We start from the raw sequence: 21561 nt of genomic DNA on the forward strand, positions 1-21561 counted from the left end.
GTATTGGAGATTGACAACATTGTTAAAAATAAATGGAGATGGACTTGGTTGTCCGAAACGGGAGAAAACGGCAAGCCGTTTAGTTCATGGTGCAAAAAAATAACAGCAAGGTGTGTGTTTCTGCATGGTTCTTTTTTATATTCTCTTTTATATTAGGGATGCAAATCAGAATAAGAGTCATCTTTATGTTTACACATACAAGGAATTTGATTTCGGTTTAGTGGCTCTATAGTGTACTGTTCAGATATACAGTATGTTCAGATAATGTATGTTCAGATACAGTAGAGAGTGAAATGTATTGCACATTTTGTATTTTAAACTAAATAAATATATATAATTTGTAGGTATAGTGGGTAGTTTCAATTTAAATGTAAAACAGGTTACCCCAATCTCCCCACAACAGACTTCAGTCTGACTGGTTTAATATAAAATTAAAGCTGCAAGCAGCGTTGGTTGGGACCTTGCACTCTGGCCCGTTGAGATCAGATCATTTTGATTTTTAAAAATGAGGGATATTTCTTACAAATGTGGTGTGCTTTTATTTTGAAAGTTTGATTGAGATGTGTACTGTCAGGTGTGTAGAGACAATGAGTAACTGCAGCTGGACACTGAACGGAGAGTGTGAGCGAACCCACACCTTTTTGATCATTTACTGCCTCCACATAGCTTTAGATACAAAAAGATTAAAGAAGACTTTAAATGAGTCACAAGAAAACAATTTACATATGTTTTCTATCTTTTATTGTTTTTGAGATATTAGAGTGTGAGTTTTAAAGTCTTTTCTTGCTCCTCCTGTGATTTTATAATGAGTGTGTATTGCGGAATAATTCACTCCATTGAGTGACATCACCAGGAGCAGTTGGAGAGCAGGATTTTAGAGTACACTTTTTGTGAAATGTCCTCATAAATCCCATTATTTTGGCCAAATCTAACATTAAAAATCATATTTTAGTACGAAATTTCATTGCAAATCCATTGATACAGGTTTGAAAATAGTCAGACTTATATTTGACTTACGTTTGAATTATTACAAAGTTTTTAACAACTTTTTTTCAGCACAGTGTCATAAGTCATGTATCAAAGTTTGAAGCTGATACCATTAATGCCCTCAGAGGAGATAGCGTTTGTTCGGGGTCCAAAATTGGGTCAAAGTCTTATTTTGAAATTGATATTGCGGACTTCCTGTTGGATTTAGGTCAGGGGTGTCAGTGTACGATTTGTAGGTCTTGATGAGACGAATAACTGAGTTTTGGTTTGATCTCTCCATGACATTCCTACGGGTCGTGGTGGCCATTTTAGTTATATAGGTGGCACGAGAGAGCACATTTTGGCACTTTAGGGGTTAATTTTTACATTTTATCAAATTTTTCACCAGCGCTGATGTGCGTGCCAAATTTGGTGAGTTTTTGAGCATGTTTAAGGGGTCAAATTTAGGGTTTAAGTGGCGTAATAATAAAGAAAGAAAGGAACAAACGCACGAAAAACAATAGGGTTTTACTGCTGTTTTACAGTAGTAAAACTGTTTTCTCTCTTCTTTGGAAAAAATCCATTATTGAGATTCTGGTTAAAATGCTTCAACAGCAACACCTGCAGGGCAGGAGTAGAAATACAGTCTGTGTGAAGTGGTGGTGGGGGGCAGTGGGCGAAGTGGGGGACAGAGGAGGACGGGTGCCTGCTGTCCTCCTCAGGGCGGGCTCTCTTACATCAATTTAATGTACTTCATCTTTTTCATGCTAATCTATGATTGGCCAAGACATGTAAAATGATGCTCCAAGGGAGGACATCCTCCCTAACCAATCAACAGCCAGAATACAATATTGACATAGCCTTGGTCCAATGATAGTTTCCATATTTCATCTTCACTTCTCTACCACTGTAACGTACATGAGTGTGACGAACTGGTAAGAGAAGAAGACCAGTAAGATATAGATAATTTGATAGAGTAGCACATTAGAAAATAAATCATAACGCAAATTGTGAACTATATTTTTAAACACATCAGTAAAACATTACATCTTATTTAGGCCCCTTCAACAACCAAATTTCCTTTTTTTTAGATTTAGAGGTTACGTTTCAATTCTTTTATGGAGCAGTAGATAGCTGCTTGCATTAGCCAATGCAACAGTTGGCTTGTTGTAGCAGCCCTGAGGGACTCTTTAAGGACTATTAAGGAAGGTTGTTAAGCTAACAGGGATGGATTTGGACTGTGCGGTGCAGCAGCAGCAGGATGCCATGGGGGAGCATCTGGAGAGAGAAGCAACCAGAGAAACAACCAGGAGAGTTAGCTTGTTTGTTATTGTTACTAATGATATCAGACTGGTTTACCAGCAGCCACAAAGTTCTGTTAACTAACAAACAAGATGACCAACAGCCACAAATGGACGTTATGACATGGATACTTTATCTCCATGAAAGAAAGAAAAAGACATCAGATAAGGTGAGTCAGATACAGCTTCTCTCTCTCTGTCTCTTTGGTTGCTAATTTCATCTCTGATGGTTAAATGTCTCTGTGGCTGTTGTGTGGATTTATCTCCTTAACAAGAATGCAGCAGAGATCATATAATGTGTTGTGGGTAGTTTGCTTGTTGAAGTTACAGTGAGTTGTCTGGACTCACTCATTCATTCAGAATTGATCCAGTTTTTAATTAAGTGGTTGTTCAGTCACCTGTTGATTTTGTGTGATTTGTGAATGAGTGTGCAGGAGGTCTGGCTGCTTGATGTGAGAGTTTCTTCAGTTTGTTTTCAAGTCGTATATTGAGTAATAAGCTTAAAGTAACTAGAATAACAAGTGTTAACATGTCAGCTTTGTAGACTATATTTTGTATGTGGTGCACATAGATAAGAGTGTGTAAGTCATGTTTGAACATGTGTCGTGTGAACCTACACTTTTAGATCTGTGAATGTTTTTAGTGTTCAATCTTTCTAGTATTCAGCACTGATCTGTTCCTGTATCAGATTATAAGCTTTGTCGTACTTTATATATTTCTGTATACTAACAAAATACATAGGAAACACATGTAAATCATGTGATATGTTTTCTGTTTTTGATGAGAACATAAATCTGTTGTCACAATAGAGCAATACTATAAATTTGAATTTCATTTTGTTGGTAAAATGACACATTCTGAACCACTCCACGGCTAAAATGAGCACTTCTTTGTTTAGAAACAATATGTATATGCTAAATGTCTTTAAATAAGCAGCCTGTTCACATCTGATTTCATCAGGTGGGGGACAATGATATAGTTTGATGCAGTTTGTTGTAAGATTCCATGTTAGTTTTCCTCCTGTCCTCCCCAGTTTTTTGAGTCACCAGCCGCCACTGTTGTTTATTCATTTATATTTTTCATGTGTGTGTGTGAATTACTTTGTAACAGTGTGTTTAAAAAGTGCTATATAAATAAAGCTTTACTTGCTTACCTGGACAGCAGCGGATGATCAGATCCCATTTTTAATAAAACAGTCTGACCCTTGTTGTATCATTACTCTCCTGGCTGGAGTGGCTGGGTTTCCATTGGCAAGAGGAAAGCGGCAGTGACAGGTTTCTGTCTAGAAGATTTTATCTGCTTGATGTGTGTAATTATCTCTGAACTGGCCCAGCAAAGCAACCCTGAGATTTTATGAAGGATCATATCGGCTTAAAGGCAGATTTCTTTTGGTCGAGCCTTCAACAAGAACCTTGTGTTCTGGCTTTGTGTTTTTGTAGAGGTTTTAGGTAGAAGATTAAGGGATTGCACTGCAGCGACAGTAACAATGTTTACGGTGTTCCACTCTTTGATCGTATTCTAATTGTGGGCAGCGTCATGTACTTTTATTGCTCTAATATTGCCGTCATATTACCTTTTGTCCTAACAGGATACAGTTTAAATGAGTTCAAGAAGAATAATAAACAGAAAATGATCAAAAGTTAAACAGAGAGAAAAACAAATTGTAAGTTTTGATCCCTGGAGGCTGTAATGTTAACAACACTCCACAACATGAAAGGTCACATTCATGTTCTGCCTATTAGGTTATGATATTTCTTGTGTATGAGTAAAAATGTGGACCTTCGGTAAGGTAAGAACAGTCAGAGGATCAACCAAGGATTTGTCCTCTGGGATAAAAGAATATCCACAGAACATTTACTGACAATTTAGCCCTTCGTTTTCAAGATATAATTCCTTCTCATGGACAAACATGTTCGTAAAGGAGACAATCTGTCACGCTAACTTTGTTAATTCATTTCTCGATTAGCTAGATTGGTTGGTGAGTCTAAAATCAGCATGACCCATAGTCAGAATGGCCATAGTTTTGAGAATAAGACCCAGGTTGAAAAACACTGGAAGTTTCATTTAAGGCCCTGCCACTAGCAAGGCAAAATCTCACCACATACTGGACACCACAGTTTAAGTCCAAACAGTACTTTAATATTGTAGTCTTAAAATTATTACAGCCTGAGAATATTTTATTTATCGTAATAAATGATTTGTGCATTAATCTCTAATGAGATTGTGAAAGAAGCAAGATGAAAATTAGTATTAATAAGTGGTTTTTCACTGTCACAAAATTCAGTAGCAAAGCCTGTTTTTTTCTTGGCTACAGTCATTCTATACTGTTAGTTGCTGTAAAGTTATCAAAAGATGTCAAAAAAGAATGTTTCAATACAGTTTTTATAGATTTCATGCTGATCGCCGTTACCACCATTTTGGTAATATGAATGAACAGGGTTCAACACGTTTTGGCCAATGGATATCTATTACTTTTCCATGACTTTAAACCAAATTGACCACAATAATTCCAAAGTGCAAGCCCTGCTGACTGGGTGATAATTCAATATTACATTTTATTGACTTTCAGTGGAAACTTATTGTGATGATCACATCAAGTTTTCATTTTATAAACTTCTGCTGCCTATTAATCAAAGCTATTTGTAATATCATGATATTAATCTCAACCACATCACCCAGTCCCATAGTATACCTTCTGTCACACAAATTAATGACATGAACATAAATCTAGGTTAAATCAACAATACCAAAAATACTAGATACGGAGGAAGTTGGGGTGGTGGAGGGACCACACCAGTGACAGTATATTGTTATAATGTCCATGCTGTTCACCAACATGAATATAATTGCATGTTACTGACCACAGAGCTGAAAATGAGCCAATGATGGTGAAGGGTGAATGAAACAATGAGCCAATACAAGTGGGACTTTGGCACTTTGCATGAATTAACTATGCTCCATTGGTCTATCATCGTATTTCATTCAATAATTATCTTCTGTTGGTGTTTGGCCTTCATTTACTATATGTAGGCCTGTGTTACTGAGTTGGGTCTCTCAACATATTTTTCATACTGTTCCTATTAAAGGCAGCTAAAAACATATTTAAGCAATAACTTTATACTATTTCTTTCTGTCAATATCATTGATTATTGACAGGCTATTTTGCGGGGGAATTTCTTTCCATACAGATTTAAATTGAAGCAAGAGAGAAAAGAATGTGCCAGAGTCAGAAAAAGAGAGATATAATTTAATAATGCAATAACTGAAATACTTAATAAAACACCACACCATCTATCTGCTAAAGTGCTGGTTACTAGTGACTTGCTTCTGACATGCTTTCAGTGGACATTTGCCCCACAGTGTTAACATGATTCACAATGGATCATCTCACAGCACTACCTCTCCAAATGCTGAATATGTTTCCACACAGTCCAGATTTATATATTAAATATGATATACTGCCCATGTGGAGCCCCCGACTAGGACTTGGAATGGCTGTCACTCCAGGCAGGACAATCTACTACTGTACCTAGTAGGGATGTGCAGAGGGCCCAGTATTTGTATTTGTTGAGGCAGCAAAATTATTTGTATTTGTATTTGTGTTCAAATAAAAGTGGAAAGAGGCTTAAGAATCCTGTTTTTGTCTTTGTTACGCTTATAATTTTAGAAAATTAAAGATGAAAATTAAAGTGATGTCCAAATTAAGAATATGCGTCATGTAGTGGGTGGATGTAACTCCTCTCATTGAAACCTGCTGATAGACGTAACAGCAGAGCAGAGAAGAGACACTGAGATAGCGACGGTAATTGACCAGCTCTCTGGTATTTGACATGTTTCATTTTTTTCTTTCCAAAAACAAATAATTTTGAAAAAATATTTGTATGAAACAAATATTCGTAAAAAAAAACTCACTATTTGTGCTTTAATGTATTTGTATTCGGGCACACCCCTAGTACCTAGTACTGTATACCTGTGATCATATGTGAGCAATAGTGCAGTATCTCTGCTCTAACACTGCATGAACTTTAAAAAATACACAGATCATGTTTAAAACTTATATTCATTAAAACATTAATGAAACTATTTTCTAAAAGTGTTCAGATTTTCACTTTTTTACCAAACAAGAATTGGAAAAACAGCAATGTTCAAAATCCATGATATTTCCAGGTTTTTCATGACTGTATATGAACTCTGTATGAAACAAATGTCTTGACCTTTTAAAAAGCTCCAGCAAGACAGGATTAACACAATGTTAAGTTGAGGAGATGCAGTCATTTACCATGATGGAGTAATTATACTGAAATCCCATAAACAATCATTCATCAACCTACTGAACAAGCAGTGACATGACTGATTTTCCTGAATTTTTCCTCAAACATTCACCACATTTCTTTCTTATGGATTGATTGTCTTTCCAAACAAACTCAATCCTCTTGATATATTAACTCTCTCAGAGACATTTTGAAATGTTTTAGCTTTCAGTGCCTCAGAGCCTCCAACATATTACAGCTTGTCACCTTGTCAAGTTCTTTGTTTACACCTTAAGCAAAAATCTGACAAAACCATATAACACAGTTTGTGTTTGAAACTACATGTTTACTTAGACTGTTAAAGTGTATAGTCGAGGCTTTCAAGGAGCTGAAGCCATTTTCACTTCACACTCTGTGTGTTTGGGTTCCTGAAAAGATGGTGCACTATGAGTTGAGGTGTGAGACTTACCATGTCTGTGTCAGACACTGGACCAAAACTGGTCACATAGATGTCAGTCTTGACTTCCGTCACTCTGTCTGTAGACACAAATGATAAAATTAATTTTATAAAATGATAAATAACAAAAGAACAACCTTTTGTAACAGAGGAGACAAATGAGCAAGGAAAGCTGACTGAGCAAGAAGGAGTTAGCTGTGATTGAAACACTCTAGTGATTCAGTATCGTGTTTGGGACTTGTGAGAGACTGATTTAAAAAAGAATTGTCAAAATCTGCAGCAGAGGAAGAGATATCCTAACTTTTAGTGCCTAATGTGGGTCAAGCTCCAAAAACACTGGATCCTACATTTCTCATTATGCAACTCAATAGCATCTTTCATTAGACCTTCCAAGACAGGTAAAAATCCACCTCTTTCAAACTCTTCACCTCCTGTTTGTGAGTTCACAAAGCTCCTTCAGAGCCACAGAACCCATTATACAACTGTTTTCACTGACTCAGTAGCACTAATCATGACTAGTACAGTGTACTGTGATGTGTACTATTGGTGATGTGCCCCTTTAAGATGGCATATAAACTCTATGGAAAGCAAATTGAGGCCAATACGTGTTCACTTGAGTTAAAAGACAACAAAATCTAGGTGGAGTTAAAAAGTTACTCCAAAGGAAGGATTAAAAACACACCTGCACTGGCCTGGCACTGTTTTTTTTAATAATATATTTAATATTAATATATTTATTGGTTTTCACTTTTACAAGTAAAAGACAGATATATTATGAAATCCACAGGGAAAAAAAACATCAGCTCAGTTTCATATACACAACATCATAGGTTACAGTGATAATGTGCAATAAGGGCAATCAAGAAAAGCCCTGCAGCATGATGGCTGAGATACCAGGCACTACTTAGTTCAGATAGGGTTCCCCAATTTTATAGGATTGGTCCAGCAGTGTACATGTAAGGTACTCCAATGGCACAAAATCAAACAGTATTCTTTGACAGCCTTTTACAGTTGGTGCTTTTTTATTAATCCACTGCAATAAAATGTTTTTCCTCACAGCATAGGTAAGAATATAGTACAGTCTCTTATTCTTTTTTGATGTTACATATCTGCTTGGGAGGCCCAGGATGAGAGACACTGGGTCCATCTCCAGTTCGCAACCTAATATTTTTTCTATTTCAGATAACATATTAGACCAATACGTTTGCAGTTTACAGCATGACCACAGAGAGAGTACCAATTTCTGTCTTGCATTTAAGGCACATAGGTGAGAGGGTAGGGTTAAAATGATGTCTGCGATTGTAGGATATATGCATTCTGTGTATAATCTTAAACTGTATTGCTTTGACACAATTGCAAACAGAAATTTATTTAGCATGTCTCCAGATATCTTTCCACTCTTCGTCGTCAATTGTGACAGATAGCTCTTTCTCCCATGTGCCCTTAAGCCCCTGTAAAGTGACATGGAGTGTAAAACGTATAGCTTCATGAAACAAACTGACAGACATCTTTTCAGCTGTTAGAAATAACAGTTTCTCAACAGGAGGTCTTTCAGGATTGTCCATTAACTTTGTGCTATGCATTGTATAATGCCATATCTGCAGGTAACGAAAGAAGTCCTGCCTGGGGATACCATATTTCTCAATCATTTATTCAAATATCATTATAATATTACCAGAAAATAAATCCTTTAGCCTATTTATGCCTCTATTACCCCACTGTCTAAAACCAGCATCAGATAACCCAGGGTGGAAATCAGGGTTGTTCACCACAGGAGTGAAGCTAGAAGTTAGTTTTGACCTTCCCTCAAGTCGGCACACTAATTGCCAGGTCTTAAATGTGATAGGGTTGTCACAGCTCGACTTATGTTCATCATAATCAGAGATATGTGTCCCAACCAAGAGACAGGCAGAAAATTCCATTGCTCCAAATCCTGCCTCACCTTCTCGAACAGGGGAACGAAGTTTGCTTTATACTGTTGGGCCTCAAACCATGCAGTCACACAAAGAAGGCCTACATGTAAACCCTGAGGCCTGGCCACGAAGTGCTTTTCCTTTGTTCCCCCTGAGACAAAGGAACACCGCCAAAAACAGCTCACAGACTCCATTTCCACTGATGCTTTGCAAAGTTGGCACCTAGGTGCTAAACAGGAAATAGTCTCAACAAACAGTCCCTCATTGGCGGAGATGCTCCTGCACAGAGGAGCGTCATGATGACACAGCTGTGACATCACTGCCCCTTTAAAAAGTGAACGCACCCTGAGGAACACACCTTCATTGTCCTTCGTCCTTCTGTGAGTCAGCTTCGCTAACATAGGTACCCAACGCACGTGTTTTTCCCTCAGACGAGACGAGACCTCGCCCGTGTTCACCCAAACACCATCTGTAGCATACCCCACCGAAAGATGGTCTGACACTTGAACTGATGATTTTAGGTTTAATGACAATCCCAAAACCAACGTAAGAGCTTGTGCCTCTTCGGGGGGTGCTAAAACATTGCATTTTTCCTTCTTAGTTCTTTCATCTTACTGTTTATCTTTACTGTTTATCTTTACTGTTGCGTGAAGCAGGAACTGGGCGAGTACCAGAATGCCGCCTTCAAAATAAAAGCCCTTCTAATCAAAATAGGAAATAAGGCACTACAAACCTGAAACAGATCAAATATGTAATAAAAAACATATTGTAACAAAATGATGTTCAACAGGGCTATCTTTTCTTTAGAGCTAAGACATAAATTGGGTTATTTACACTCCCACCAAAATTATGAATGTTTCATAATAGATGATATGAACTATGAATAATTTTCACATTAGGAATGATAATGTTTGCTTACAGTCATGGGCTTAAGAAGCCTCTAACAACAGAACTAACTTCTGCACTGGTCGCTCTAATATGGAACGTGTACCAAGGCGTTCACCCTTCTTGTTCAGTCTTTTATCTCCTACTGAGATTTTCACTCTCCTTACAAGTCCATCTTTACCACTGACAGTCTCTAAGACTCTTGCGAGTCTCCATTCACTTCTGGGCAACAGTTCATCAATGTCCATCACTACATCACCCACTTGTATATTTCTCATCGGCATGTGCCATCGTTGCCTTGTGGTGATGTTGTGAAGATATTCCCGTTTCCAGCGGCTCCAAAACTGCTCTGCCAGATATTGTACACGCCGCCATCTTTTCGCTCCGTACAAGTCCTCTCTGGGGAATGTGCCAGGGGGAGGCAGTGCTATGCTGGATTTCATATTGATCAGATGATTGGGGGTGAGTGGCTCCAGGCTGTCAGGGCTATTTAAGTTATCCACGGTGAGGGGTCGGCTGTTGACTATAGCCATGGCTTCATAAAGTAGAGTCCATAATGAGGCATCGTTGAGTCTGCCATGAGAAAGTGATAGAGTGGAGTTCAGGACACTCCTGACAGTCTTTATCTGGCGCTCCCACACGCCGCCTGCATGACTGGAGTGGGGCGCGTTCATGACAAAGTCACACTGCTTTTGTGACAGAAATGTACAGAGTCTCTGTGTGTCGAGCTCCTGCAGAGCTGCCTTGAATTCATTCTTTGCGCCAACAAAGTTAGTGCCTTGGTCGCACTGGATTTGACGGACTGCACCTCGAACAGCAATGAAGCATCGCAGGCCGTTGATGAAAGCATCGGTGGACATATCGTCTAGCATCTCGATGTGGACGGCCCGTGAGCAAAAGCAGGTAAAGAGCAGGCCATATCGCTTATGCTGTTTTCTTCCCTCTGTAGTAACAAAAGGACCAAAACAGTCCATACCACAATATGTGAATGGTGGGGAGGGCTCTACACGTTCTGTAGGTAGGTCACTCATTCTTTGGCCCTCTGGGGGTCTCCTGAGCTTACGGCAAGTCACACACTGACGAATGTATGAAGCAACTGCTCGGCTCATACCAGGGATCCAATAGCCATTGGATCTGATTTCATTTGTGGTGAAGCCTTTTCCCTGATGTTTTGTCTTTTCGTGGTTGTGAGCTATTATTAGTTTTGTCACATGATGCTCTTTGGGGATGACAATCGGGTGTTTGAATGAGTCAGCAAGGGATGAGTGGCGGAGTCTTCCCCCAACCTTGAGGATACCGTCCGTGTCTAGAAAAACATCAAGGCGGTGCAGTTTGTTGCAATGTGGTAGTTGACTTCCTTTGTTTAACAGCTGGATTTCCTTCTCATATGCTTGACTTTGCAGGTCTTGGATTATGACACGTTCAGCATTTTCCTGTTCACTCACTGTAGAATGAACACATGATTTGATTTTCTTAGCCCGTCGCAGAAGTCGGGCCACAGCCTTGGTGGCTCGGGACCATGATGAGAACTTGGACAGACGGTCGCAAGACTCACTGGTTCTGTGGTCTTTGTTTGCAGTGTTTGTGACCTTTTGATTTCTGGATCTCCTACGCTTAGGTCCGGTATTACATCCCTAGGTGCAGGTATTTCCTTTTCCCAGAGGAACATGGGACCAGTAAACCAGTTGGATGTGAGCAGTTCATTTACAGTTTTTCCCCGGGATGCGCCATCCGCTGGATTCTTATCTGTGGGGACAAAAAGCCATTGCTGGGGACTTGTGCTATGGCGGATCTTCTGGACCCGGTTGGCGACAAAAGTGTGAAAGCGCCGTGCATCATTATTTATGTAGCCTAAGACTACCTTTGAGTCTGTCCAGAAGTACTCTTTCCCATCAGCATAACGAGTTCCTCTCTGAGCATATTGCTGATGGTGACTGAAACCACTGCTGCAGTTAATTCAAGCCTTGGTATTGTAGTCAACTTTGTGGGAGAAACACGGGCCTTTCCTATCACAAGAGAACAGTGAATCTCTCCTCTTTGGTTTCTGACTCTCAGATAAGAGCATTGTCCGTATCCACTGGCGCTCGCATCTGAAAAGTGATGCAACTCTGTATCTATGACCTCTCCAAAATTGGCAGGTACATAACATCGAGCTATGTTTACTTTCTGCAGGTTGGCAAAGTCGTGACGCCAGCTCTCCCACCGTGGCTTCAGCATCTCTGGTAGGGGGTCATCCCAACCAATACCTTGGTGACACATTTCCTGTAAGATCCTCTTTCCTTTGAGAACATAAGGCACAAGGAAGCCGAGGGGGTCATATATGGAGGCAACAGTAGACAGTATGCCTCTACGTGTCGCTGGTTGGTCTTTCAAGGTGTTGTTGAATCTGAAACTATCCCCCTCTATGCTCCAGTGAATCCCTAGTGCTCGCTCCAGCGGTATAACGTTGAAGGTCAAATCCTTTGTCTTGGCGTCTATTGCACATTCTGACGAGGGTATACTCTGTAGAACAGCATGGTTGTTTGACACAAATTTATGAAGACGGAGACCACCTTTGGCACATATCTCTCTTGCCTCGTGTGCCAACCGAATGGCCTTTTCCACTGTGTCTGTACTTGTGACTCCATCATCCACATAAAAGTCTCTGGTGATGAACTGGGATCCTATTGGATGTGAAAGACTGTTTTCCTTGGCTAGATATTTCAGGCCATAGTTCGCACAGCCAGGGGATGACACAGCACCGAAAAGATGTACCTTCATTCGGTATTCCTGAGGTTGTGTGTTTGTATCTCCATCTTTCCACCACAGGAAACGCAGGTAGTTGCGGTCATCCTCCTGAACATGGAACTGGTGAAACATTTTCTCTATGTCACACATGAGAGCTATGGGATGCTGTCTGAACCGTATGAGGACGCCCGTTAGGTTGTTTATCATGTCTGGCCCTGGAAGAAGGTGTTCGTTGAGGCTTGTGCCGGCATGCTTTGCAGAACAGTCGAACACGACACGCAGTTTTTCAGGCTTTTTAGGGTGATAGATGCCATGATGGGGAATGTACCATCGTTCACCGGGAGTTCCATCTTCGCATACCTCCTCCACATCACCTCTCTCAATGATTTCTTTCATGTATGTTGTGTAGTCTCTTTTATATTTCTCATCCCTGTAGAACTTCCGTCTTAGATGACTGAGCCTGATTTCAGCGAGTTTCCTGTTGTCAGGTAAGTGTGGCCGTTGCTTAAAGGGCAGAGGCATCTCATAATGTCCCTGGTCATTTTTCCTTATGCCTTCATTTAGTTTGCTCAGGAAAAGAAGATCCTCTTGTGAGACAGTCTTGTCGTCTCTTTTAGTGTCCTTAAAGTCCGACTCCAGGACACTTATCACATCCATCGGTGTTACTGGAGGGAGTTCCTTTACTGTGACTCTGTGACACAGACTGGAGTCTGTTTCATCAACACATGGTGTTGAGCAGCCAACAATGCTCCACCCCAAATCTGTAAGAATGGCATAGGGCTCGTTGTCTTTTCCTGTTAATACCTGTCTGGGGGTTAGTGCTCTGGGACAGTTGTATCCAATTAGGAGTCCTACATCACAGCTAAGGAGAGGTGGCACCTTATCGGTGATTGCTGTTAAGTGAGGCCATCTCTTTGCTGTTTCATGAGTGGGTATATGGTCACGGTTCCCAGGAATGCAGTCTTTTGTATATGAAGGAGGAAGGTCGATGTGAAAGCATGAGTTGTAACCTCTCACACGGAGTCCAGCCACCCTTTGACTCTTCATGATCATGCTCTCTCCGAGCATAGTGGTAAGTTTCAGTTTCACCGGGTGGGAATCTGTTTGTAATTCATTACTTATTCCATTGTCGATGAAGGTGCTGTCACTTTGAGTGTCTAATAATGCATAGACAAGCTGTTCCTTAGATGGGTTTGTAGCAGAGGACACCCATACAGGGACGATCATGGAAGTGCTGCATGACTGACCCCCTCTAGTGACGTTGAGTGCCATGGCTGCTGTGGTTTCATTTACTGTGTTTGAAGCTGTGTTCACATTAGCTACAAGCCCTTCTCTACCTTCACGTCCTCTGTAGTTCTCATCATGGAGACAGGTAGGATGTCTTCCCTTGCATATATCACAAGTGTGGCGGTGACGACATTCCTTGGCAGTGTGACCGGGTTTCACACATCCGTAACACAGCTTATTGTCCTTCACATGTTTTCGCCGCTCCTCCAGAGACTTTTCCATAAAGTCTGCGCACTTTGGGAGTTGATGCTTGTCATCTTTGCACCACATGCAGGGGATTCTTGATTTTCCACTGCTTGATACTGATTTAACACTGTTTATGGCAGTTTGAGTGTTGAAGACATTGGCTTTGCTTCCCTTTACTTCCTTTGTGTTTCTTTTGTCTTGGAATGAGTTAGAAGAGTGAAGAGCATGTAGGGAAGTGACTGGATTGCATGCTATCTCTGCTTCTACTGAGACAAAGTTAGCGAAATCCTCAAAGGTGGGAAACTCCTTACCTCCCATGAGGGCTGTTGTGACCTGACGATTCCAACGGGATGCTAACCAGTCAGGAACTTTCTGTATCAGCTTTTGGTTTTCTTCACAGTCACTTAATATTTCTAGACCCTTCACATGAGGCATGGCTTGCAGGCAGGCATTTAGGAAGTCTGAGAATGTTCTTAATCCTTCTGCATCCTTAGACTGTATTTTTGGCCATTTTGCCAGCTTGTCCCTGAAAGCTCGTTGGATGACAAATGGCTGACCGTAGCGTTGGTTGAGCTTATTCCATGCATCTCTGTATGCCTCATCATCGTTTCGATAAAAGGTGCCTTCAAGACATTTGTGTGCGGGGCCACTGACGTGCTTCTTCAGGTAATAAAGTTTATCAGCTGAAGAAATACCTTTTCTGTCTACAAGTGACTTGAATGAAGCCTTCCATTCAATGTAGTGGATTGGATCTCCACTAAACACTGTGGGCATTGGCATCGGGAGTCTGTTTATGGCTATGCTGTCTTGAATTGCTTGGGCAAGATAGGACACGTCTGTAGGGGTTGCTGGTGCGACAGTGTGAGGGTTGTGGTGGTATACAGGGGGGCTCTGTTTAATTTCTCTGTCATAGATATCCAGTCTGGCACGAGTTGCCTCCATGTCCCTTTCTGCTTGTAGACGCTCTAATTCAGACCTCTGCATGTCTAATTCATTCCTATGGTGCTCCTCCATTATTCTTATTTTTTCCTTTTGCTTTCTTTCTTCTTGCATTACTTTGTATTGAGCCTCCCTTGCAGCTAGCTCCGCGGCTGCATCAGCCCTTTTTGCAGCTATGCTTGTTGATTCAGAGTGGTGACTGGCACCTGACAGAGAGGCAGTACCATATATGGAGTAAGCATAGTCATGGGCTAGTAGTTGATGGAGCTGGTGTCTTTCACGCTCTGCATCAAAATAGCCATCTATTGCTGATAAGCGTTCATAGACTATTTTCATAATGTCTTTAGTTACAGCCTCACATGCATCTATTTTGCGTCTTAGTTCAGTAGATGGTGTGGCACGCTCTCTTATTTCATTGTAAGCTCTCATGAGTCCATCTTTTCCTTTTTCAATGGTGTCTGCCATTGCAGCCAATTCTGTTTCTGATATGTCTTTCTTTAAATTTTCTTTGGATTTTCTGATTTGAATTTTCCATTGTTCATACATGCTGAGCAGTCTTTTTTCCTTTTTACTCAATTCCTCCTTTTGGTAGGCTAGCATTTTCTCTATGGGCACACTAGGACGTTCTGAACGACGTGGTAATGCTAACCCATCAGTGTCATCCATTTTGTGTTGAAGCTCAGCTAGTCGTTTTTCTCTGCTTTCAATTGTCTCCTTTAATTCCTGCCTTGATACGTCTTTATTTTCCTCTTGATGTAGTAAGCTCCTACTTTCCTGTATTTCCGTTTGTAGCTTGTGTATCTGTTCCTTTATGTCATCCATTTTGAGCGTAGTTGTATTCCTTAACGTCTCCTTTGACCATACCGTTCAGTGCTGCCACTTGCTGCTCTGTGTGCCGTGCCGTCGTATCGTGGATTACATGGGCAGCATGGTGTAGCAGGTACAGGCGAAGCTCTTACTGTAGCATACCCCACCGAAAGATGGTCTGACACTTGAACTGATGATTTTAGGTTTAATGACAATCCCAAAACCAACGTAAGAGCTTGTGCCTCTTCGGGGGGTGCTAAAACATTGCATTTTTCCTTCTTAGTTCTTTCATCTTACTGTTTATCTTTACTGTTTATCTTTACTGTTGCGTGAAGCAGGAACTGGGCGAGTACCAGAATGCCGCCTTCAAAATAAAAGCCCTTCTAATCAAAATAGGAAATAAGGCACTACAAACCTGAAACAGATCAAATATGTAATAAAAAACATATTGTAACAAAATGATGTTCAACAGGGCTATCTTTTCTTTAGAGCTAAGACATAAATTGGGTTATTTACACCATCCCTGGATCCAAGAGAGATTGCTGCTGCAACCAGTGCTCTTACCTCCTGCAGGAGGAAGGAACGGATTTCCTTCAGGAAGATGCAGAACTTCTTCTTGCTCTTCTTCAACTGAGTCGACTCTGCTGCACCACTGAGAATCAGCCGCCGTTAAGCCTGCCAACAGTGGCAGCGACAGCATCTGAGCTGAGGAACGGAGCCAGACCGAAAGACGGACTGAGCACACACCCTGCTCGCTTTCTGAAGCGAGCAAGTAAGAGGTTTAAGTCTGGGCAGAGGCAGTGTTATTGTATGTTAGTTTCAGCATCAGTGCTGTTGTTTAGCTTTTAGTTTTTTTAGCTTTATTACCATTGTTTGTTGATTGATTGATGGACCGCCGAGTCCATCTGCTCTGCTTTACTCTGAGGAGTATTTTAAGTTTTCTGCCTGTTTAGTTGTGTTCACCATGCTAGACTGTTTTGTGTTTGTCCCGCTCAGGACCACTGCTGTGTTTGTGCCATTGTGAGGGAGAAAGTAAGTTGCTTTGTCAATCAGAAACCAGACAATGTGCGTTACAGACTGCTGTCCGTACGCACGCTCTCTGTGGACAAAGGAACCACTTCTCTCCCTCTCACGATTGCTTTCCCTCCTCTTTCTTCCTTGTCTTGTGACACACACATGAGCACACACACATACACGCACCGACACCTTTTTGCACATCTGATGGTCAGATAATGTGGGACTCGTCTCTCGCTATCTGAAATCAGACACGTGTGTTTTGCACGGAATTTGGTGAGTGCAAGACGCCGACCACCAGGCGGCACCATCTTGCTATTGTCTAACCAAGACACTGTCATACTTCCGCCATATGGTGGACATGACTTCCTCCCATAGTTTCAAACCCACGACGTCATCACGCCAGATCACGTCACCATCTTGTCACACACACATACACACACACACACAGACACATGCATTCACCTGCATGTGTTCAACCCTGTACTTAGCTGTTTGTGTTTTGCTTTGGTAGAATTAGATTTTAGAATAGTAGTTTATTGAATGAAGCATTTATTAACTTTGTTAATTCCGCTAAGTTTAATAAACACTGTTATATCTTTAAAGAGAAGTTCTTTTGTCATTATAGTGTTTAACACTGTGAAAGGAGTCAGAGCTCGAATTCAACCCCTCTGTGTTCACCTGTGAATGTTAATATCTCTCAGATATTAACATTCTAGGTGAACTCTTTTATGAGACTACCTTGTATGGTTATTGGTCCCTGTTTCCAGGTGGTGCCCTGTATTTGTTAATTCATATTAATAATTCTATTAAGTTTTATAATTAAGTAATTATTACTGATAATTGTTAATTATTGCCTATAACCAACCGTGCTCCTCACAGATCCAACATACTGGTATCTGTGCGCATTTAAACACACTCATTGTTGGCAGAAGGGAAAAGAAAAGCACATCACTTTAGAGACTCATTTACACAGAAAAAAATGCTCCTCTATTCATTTGTTTGTTTATCCATGAATCAAACAACATCAGTTGTTGTCAGAACCTGCAGGGTGGAAGAGGTTAACTGTGATATCTCTCCACTTTATCATTTCTATGACTTTCTACTGTCACTGAGGTATAAATGCAGAGCAATATGCCACATGTCATCTTGTGTGGACTGTTGAGACCCCAAACATAAATGAAGCTTTAGAGTGATTTCATGTACAGCTGGAATGTTGAAGTAATCTGTCAGTCTCACACTGCTGGGGGTCCTGAAGGTGGCACTGACATCATTTACTCTCCCACAAAAAAGATGAACTTTACAGGGCTGAAGTAGATTTCTTTTCAGTTGAAATGTCATCGGAGTTGTAGATTGGATGCAACCCGTTATGCCATCATGTGAAGATCACCACATTTATCAAACTATGAAAAACATCTACTCTACAAAGAAAAACTCTTAAGTTATACATAAAACTACAGTGACTAGACAAACCACACTTACAACATAAACAGATTTTTCTAGTCTTGATAATCAGAAAGGAGCACATATTGTTTGCAATTTATTTATTTGAATTTTTCTTATACACAACATGGCATTGAGGAGACATGAAACAAAATTGAAGTAGCTCAAAAAGCACATCATAATATTAGCATCCTAACAAAACAAATGAGAATCAGCAAGTCATTGCTGAATCATAAAGAAAGAAAGAAAAAAAATAATTTAAACCATTTGCAAATTTGCAGCTTTTAATTTAATAATCCAACTAACATAATAAGTTTCCTACAAACATAATAGCAGTTACCTACCACAAATGTAATACGTCATTTCCTGCAAACGTAATAACTATTACGTTTGCAAATGTAAATCTCTGCACCTAACCTAACCTAATAAATCTCTGCAAACGTAATAGTTATTACGTTTGCAGAGATTTGTTAGGTTCAGCTTTCAAAAAATATAATAACTTCCCACAAATGTAATAAACCACTAATATAATCAAAATCTACAGTGTATACAACTCTAAATGTCTTTAACAGCCAATGACATTTTCTTCCCCAATATTCTTGATCAAGTGTTGTGTGTACAAATGAGCAATAAATCCCAGTCATATTTATTCCAGATTTCTTCACGGTTTTACTACAAAGACAAGTACAAAAAAACGCAGAAAGGGAAAAAATATTGTCATGTAATTTTGTAATGAAAGGTTTATAACCAGCTTCAGTGTGAATTTGCTTAATAATTAAAATATGTCTTTCAATCTTTGAAATAACAAAAACAAAACATTTCTCAAAACTTCTGATAATGAAAGGTTTTGTAGATTGCTCTTCCATGTGTAACTTTCCATCTTGTCATGTCAAGTAGGTCTGTTTGGTGTCTTTCCTGAACCAGTTTAGCTGTAATTGGCTTTAAAGATGGCCTGCTTAAAAATTTTGCTCTCAACAAATGGAACTGTCTGGATAAATCCAATGCTTGTTGAACAGCTCTCACTTATCCCAGAGTCCTTCTCTCTCAGTCTGATGTTTACTTTTCGTGCATTATAACCATTAGTGGCATCAAATCCTCTCTTAACAAGTTCTGGGATAGCAGACTTCTTTATCATGAATTTCCTGTTACACAAAATGGACTTTCTATTATCACTTAAGGAATACTGGTGCCTATTTCTCCATACTCTGACCAGAGCTGACCGCTGATTTTTTCATCCTGTCTGCGACAGGGACATCAAATTCCCTGTCAGAGTACCTTCAGTATAACACTGTAGTTGTCATTATATATTGGCCATAGGCCTTGTTCAGTACATATCACACAGAGTGTGCACAGTGGTATGCGCAGAATCATCTTCAATCTGTGAGACATACAAATATGATATGGTATAAATATCTAACCGCACTGAACATGTACAATAATTTTAAGTCTAATGCTAATTGGTCGACCAAGTCAACAGTCTTTTATTTCTAGTAGTAGTAGTATAGCCTATAGTTTAGGCTATAAACCACTAGTGTTAGCATTCACTGTTTTCCTGTCACATTTGCTAATTGGTTTGCTAATAAAAAATTTTTCAATTCACCATCAGTATTTGTATATATATATGTATTAATTTTGTAAGAAAACAGAACAGAGGCAGAAGAAACAGAAGACTCATTCATTGATTAGACTAGACTTAAGACAGATGACCTGAAAGGAGTTGAAATTTTTCTTTTTTTTGACTGATAGCTATAAAATGATGAACTATCGTCACTTCACTCATCACTAAAACTGCTACTAAAACAGCTATGATCATTAACACAGTATCCTAATGGGAAGTGACACGGGCAAGCGAGACTGTTTAGAGAATAACCTAAAAGACACCTTCCCTGCATTGCCTGAACATTGATATAGACAAAAATCACCAGTTGTCAGTGTTATGAAACTGTACAAGCTGGTCAAAACTGGTCAGAACTGTAGTTTTATGCAACTATCAAATAATTCTTTCAAACAATAATAGGTGGATGACAGCTTGGATGACACTTAATTTAAAGACTTTTATTTAAGGTTAATGTAACCTATAATATATCATTTTCTTTTGTCTAGGAAATTTTCAGTTAGCACTTTGATGTCATGTCCAACTAAAGGAGATTCTTTCCTGCATTCACTGACATTAATTTAAATTCACCTGATGTCAGTCATTAATTGTTTGCAAGCCTTTAATTTTCAGTCTTAAGACTGTCTTATATCTTGACAAATGTTTTGTTTTCATTATTTCAAAGAATGACAGACTGCTTTAAATACATATTGAAGTTTTGAGCTTTTGATATGCAGACATATTTTATTTAAATGGGTCAAACATAGACTACTATTGTGTATAAAGGGATACTCCACCCAAAACATGATTCTGCCTCATTTTTACTCTCTTTTGGACCCAATAAACTCATCCGGACAGTTTTTAGAATCGTTTATTCTTTCAAAAGACTGAAGATTCTATTCATTGTTAGCAAAAAGTTAGTATGTAGAAGTTAAACATTTCTTCACAAAGAAAATATGATTTTAAAAAATGACTTTACTGGCTACAAACAGGAATGAAAATGAGGTAGAATCATGTTCTGGGTGGAGCAAAGTATTAATTGTCAGTAACAGCTGGTTACATATATATATATATATATATATATATATATATATATATAACTTTTGTATGAGGTTATATATATATATATATATATATATATATGTAACCAGCTGTTACTGACAATTAATACTTTACATCACTTACTTTTGCATAGTTTTATATATATATATATATATATATATATATATATATATATATATATATATATATATATATATACATAAATACACACACACACACACACACACACACACACACACACACACACACACACACATATAGCAGGTGAGTTTGTACTGAAACTTTTGTATGGGGTTAAGTATGATTGGTTGTAAATCTTTCATTGCTAGAGTGACATGATTCTGTTTTTCCTTCTCCTGAGATTTTTTACAATTGGCTTTGTAATAAAACCTGGAATTAAACTGGAATTAATATTATGGGGCTTAATCAGTCAAATGATCAGTCTAAACAGGCAAAAATCTAAAGGACAACAATATTGAAGAAGAAAATGTCATTGGCTGTTAAAGACATTTAGGGTTAGCAACTTGTATACACTGCAGATTTTGATTATATTAGTGGTTTATTACATTTGTGGGAAGTTATTACATTTTTGAAAGCTTTTCACCTTCCTATGAACGTAACAAATCCCTGCAAACATAATAGTTATTACGTTTTCAGGAAATGATGTATTACGTTTGTGGTAGGCAACTGCTATTATGTTTGTAGGAAACTTATTATGTTTGTTGGATTA

The 21561-nt window shown here is 39.3% G+C and overlaps 1 protein-coding gene across 1 annotated transcript in view; it reads right to left on the minus strand.

Annotated features, from left to right (window-relative positions):
- The window catches only part of gabra2a (gamma-aminobutyric acid type A receptor subunit alpha2a), a 64474-nt gene that overhangs the window by 34796 nt on the left and 8117 nt on the right, over positions 1 to 21561 (minus strand). Inside the window, exon 4 of the mRNA XM_042388733.1 lies at positions 6987 to 7054. Within this exon, the coding sequence (XP_042244667.1) occupies positions 6987 to 7054 (68 nt within the window). The remainder of the gene's footprint in view (positions 1 to 6986; positions 7055 to 21561) is intronic.

The sequence above is a fragment of the Thunnus maccoyii genome, chromosome 16 (genome assembly GCF_910596095.1).
Source record: "Thunnus maccoyii chromosome 16, fThuMac1.1, whole genome shotgun sequence".
NCBI lineage: Eukaryota > Metazoa > Chordata > Actinopteri > Scombriformes > Scombridae > Thunnus > Thunnus maccoyii.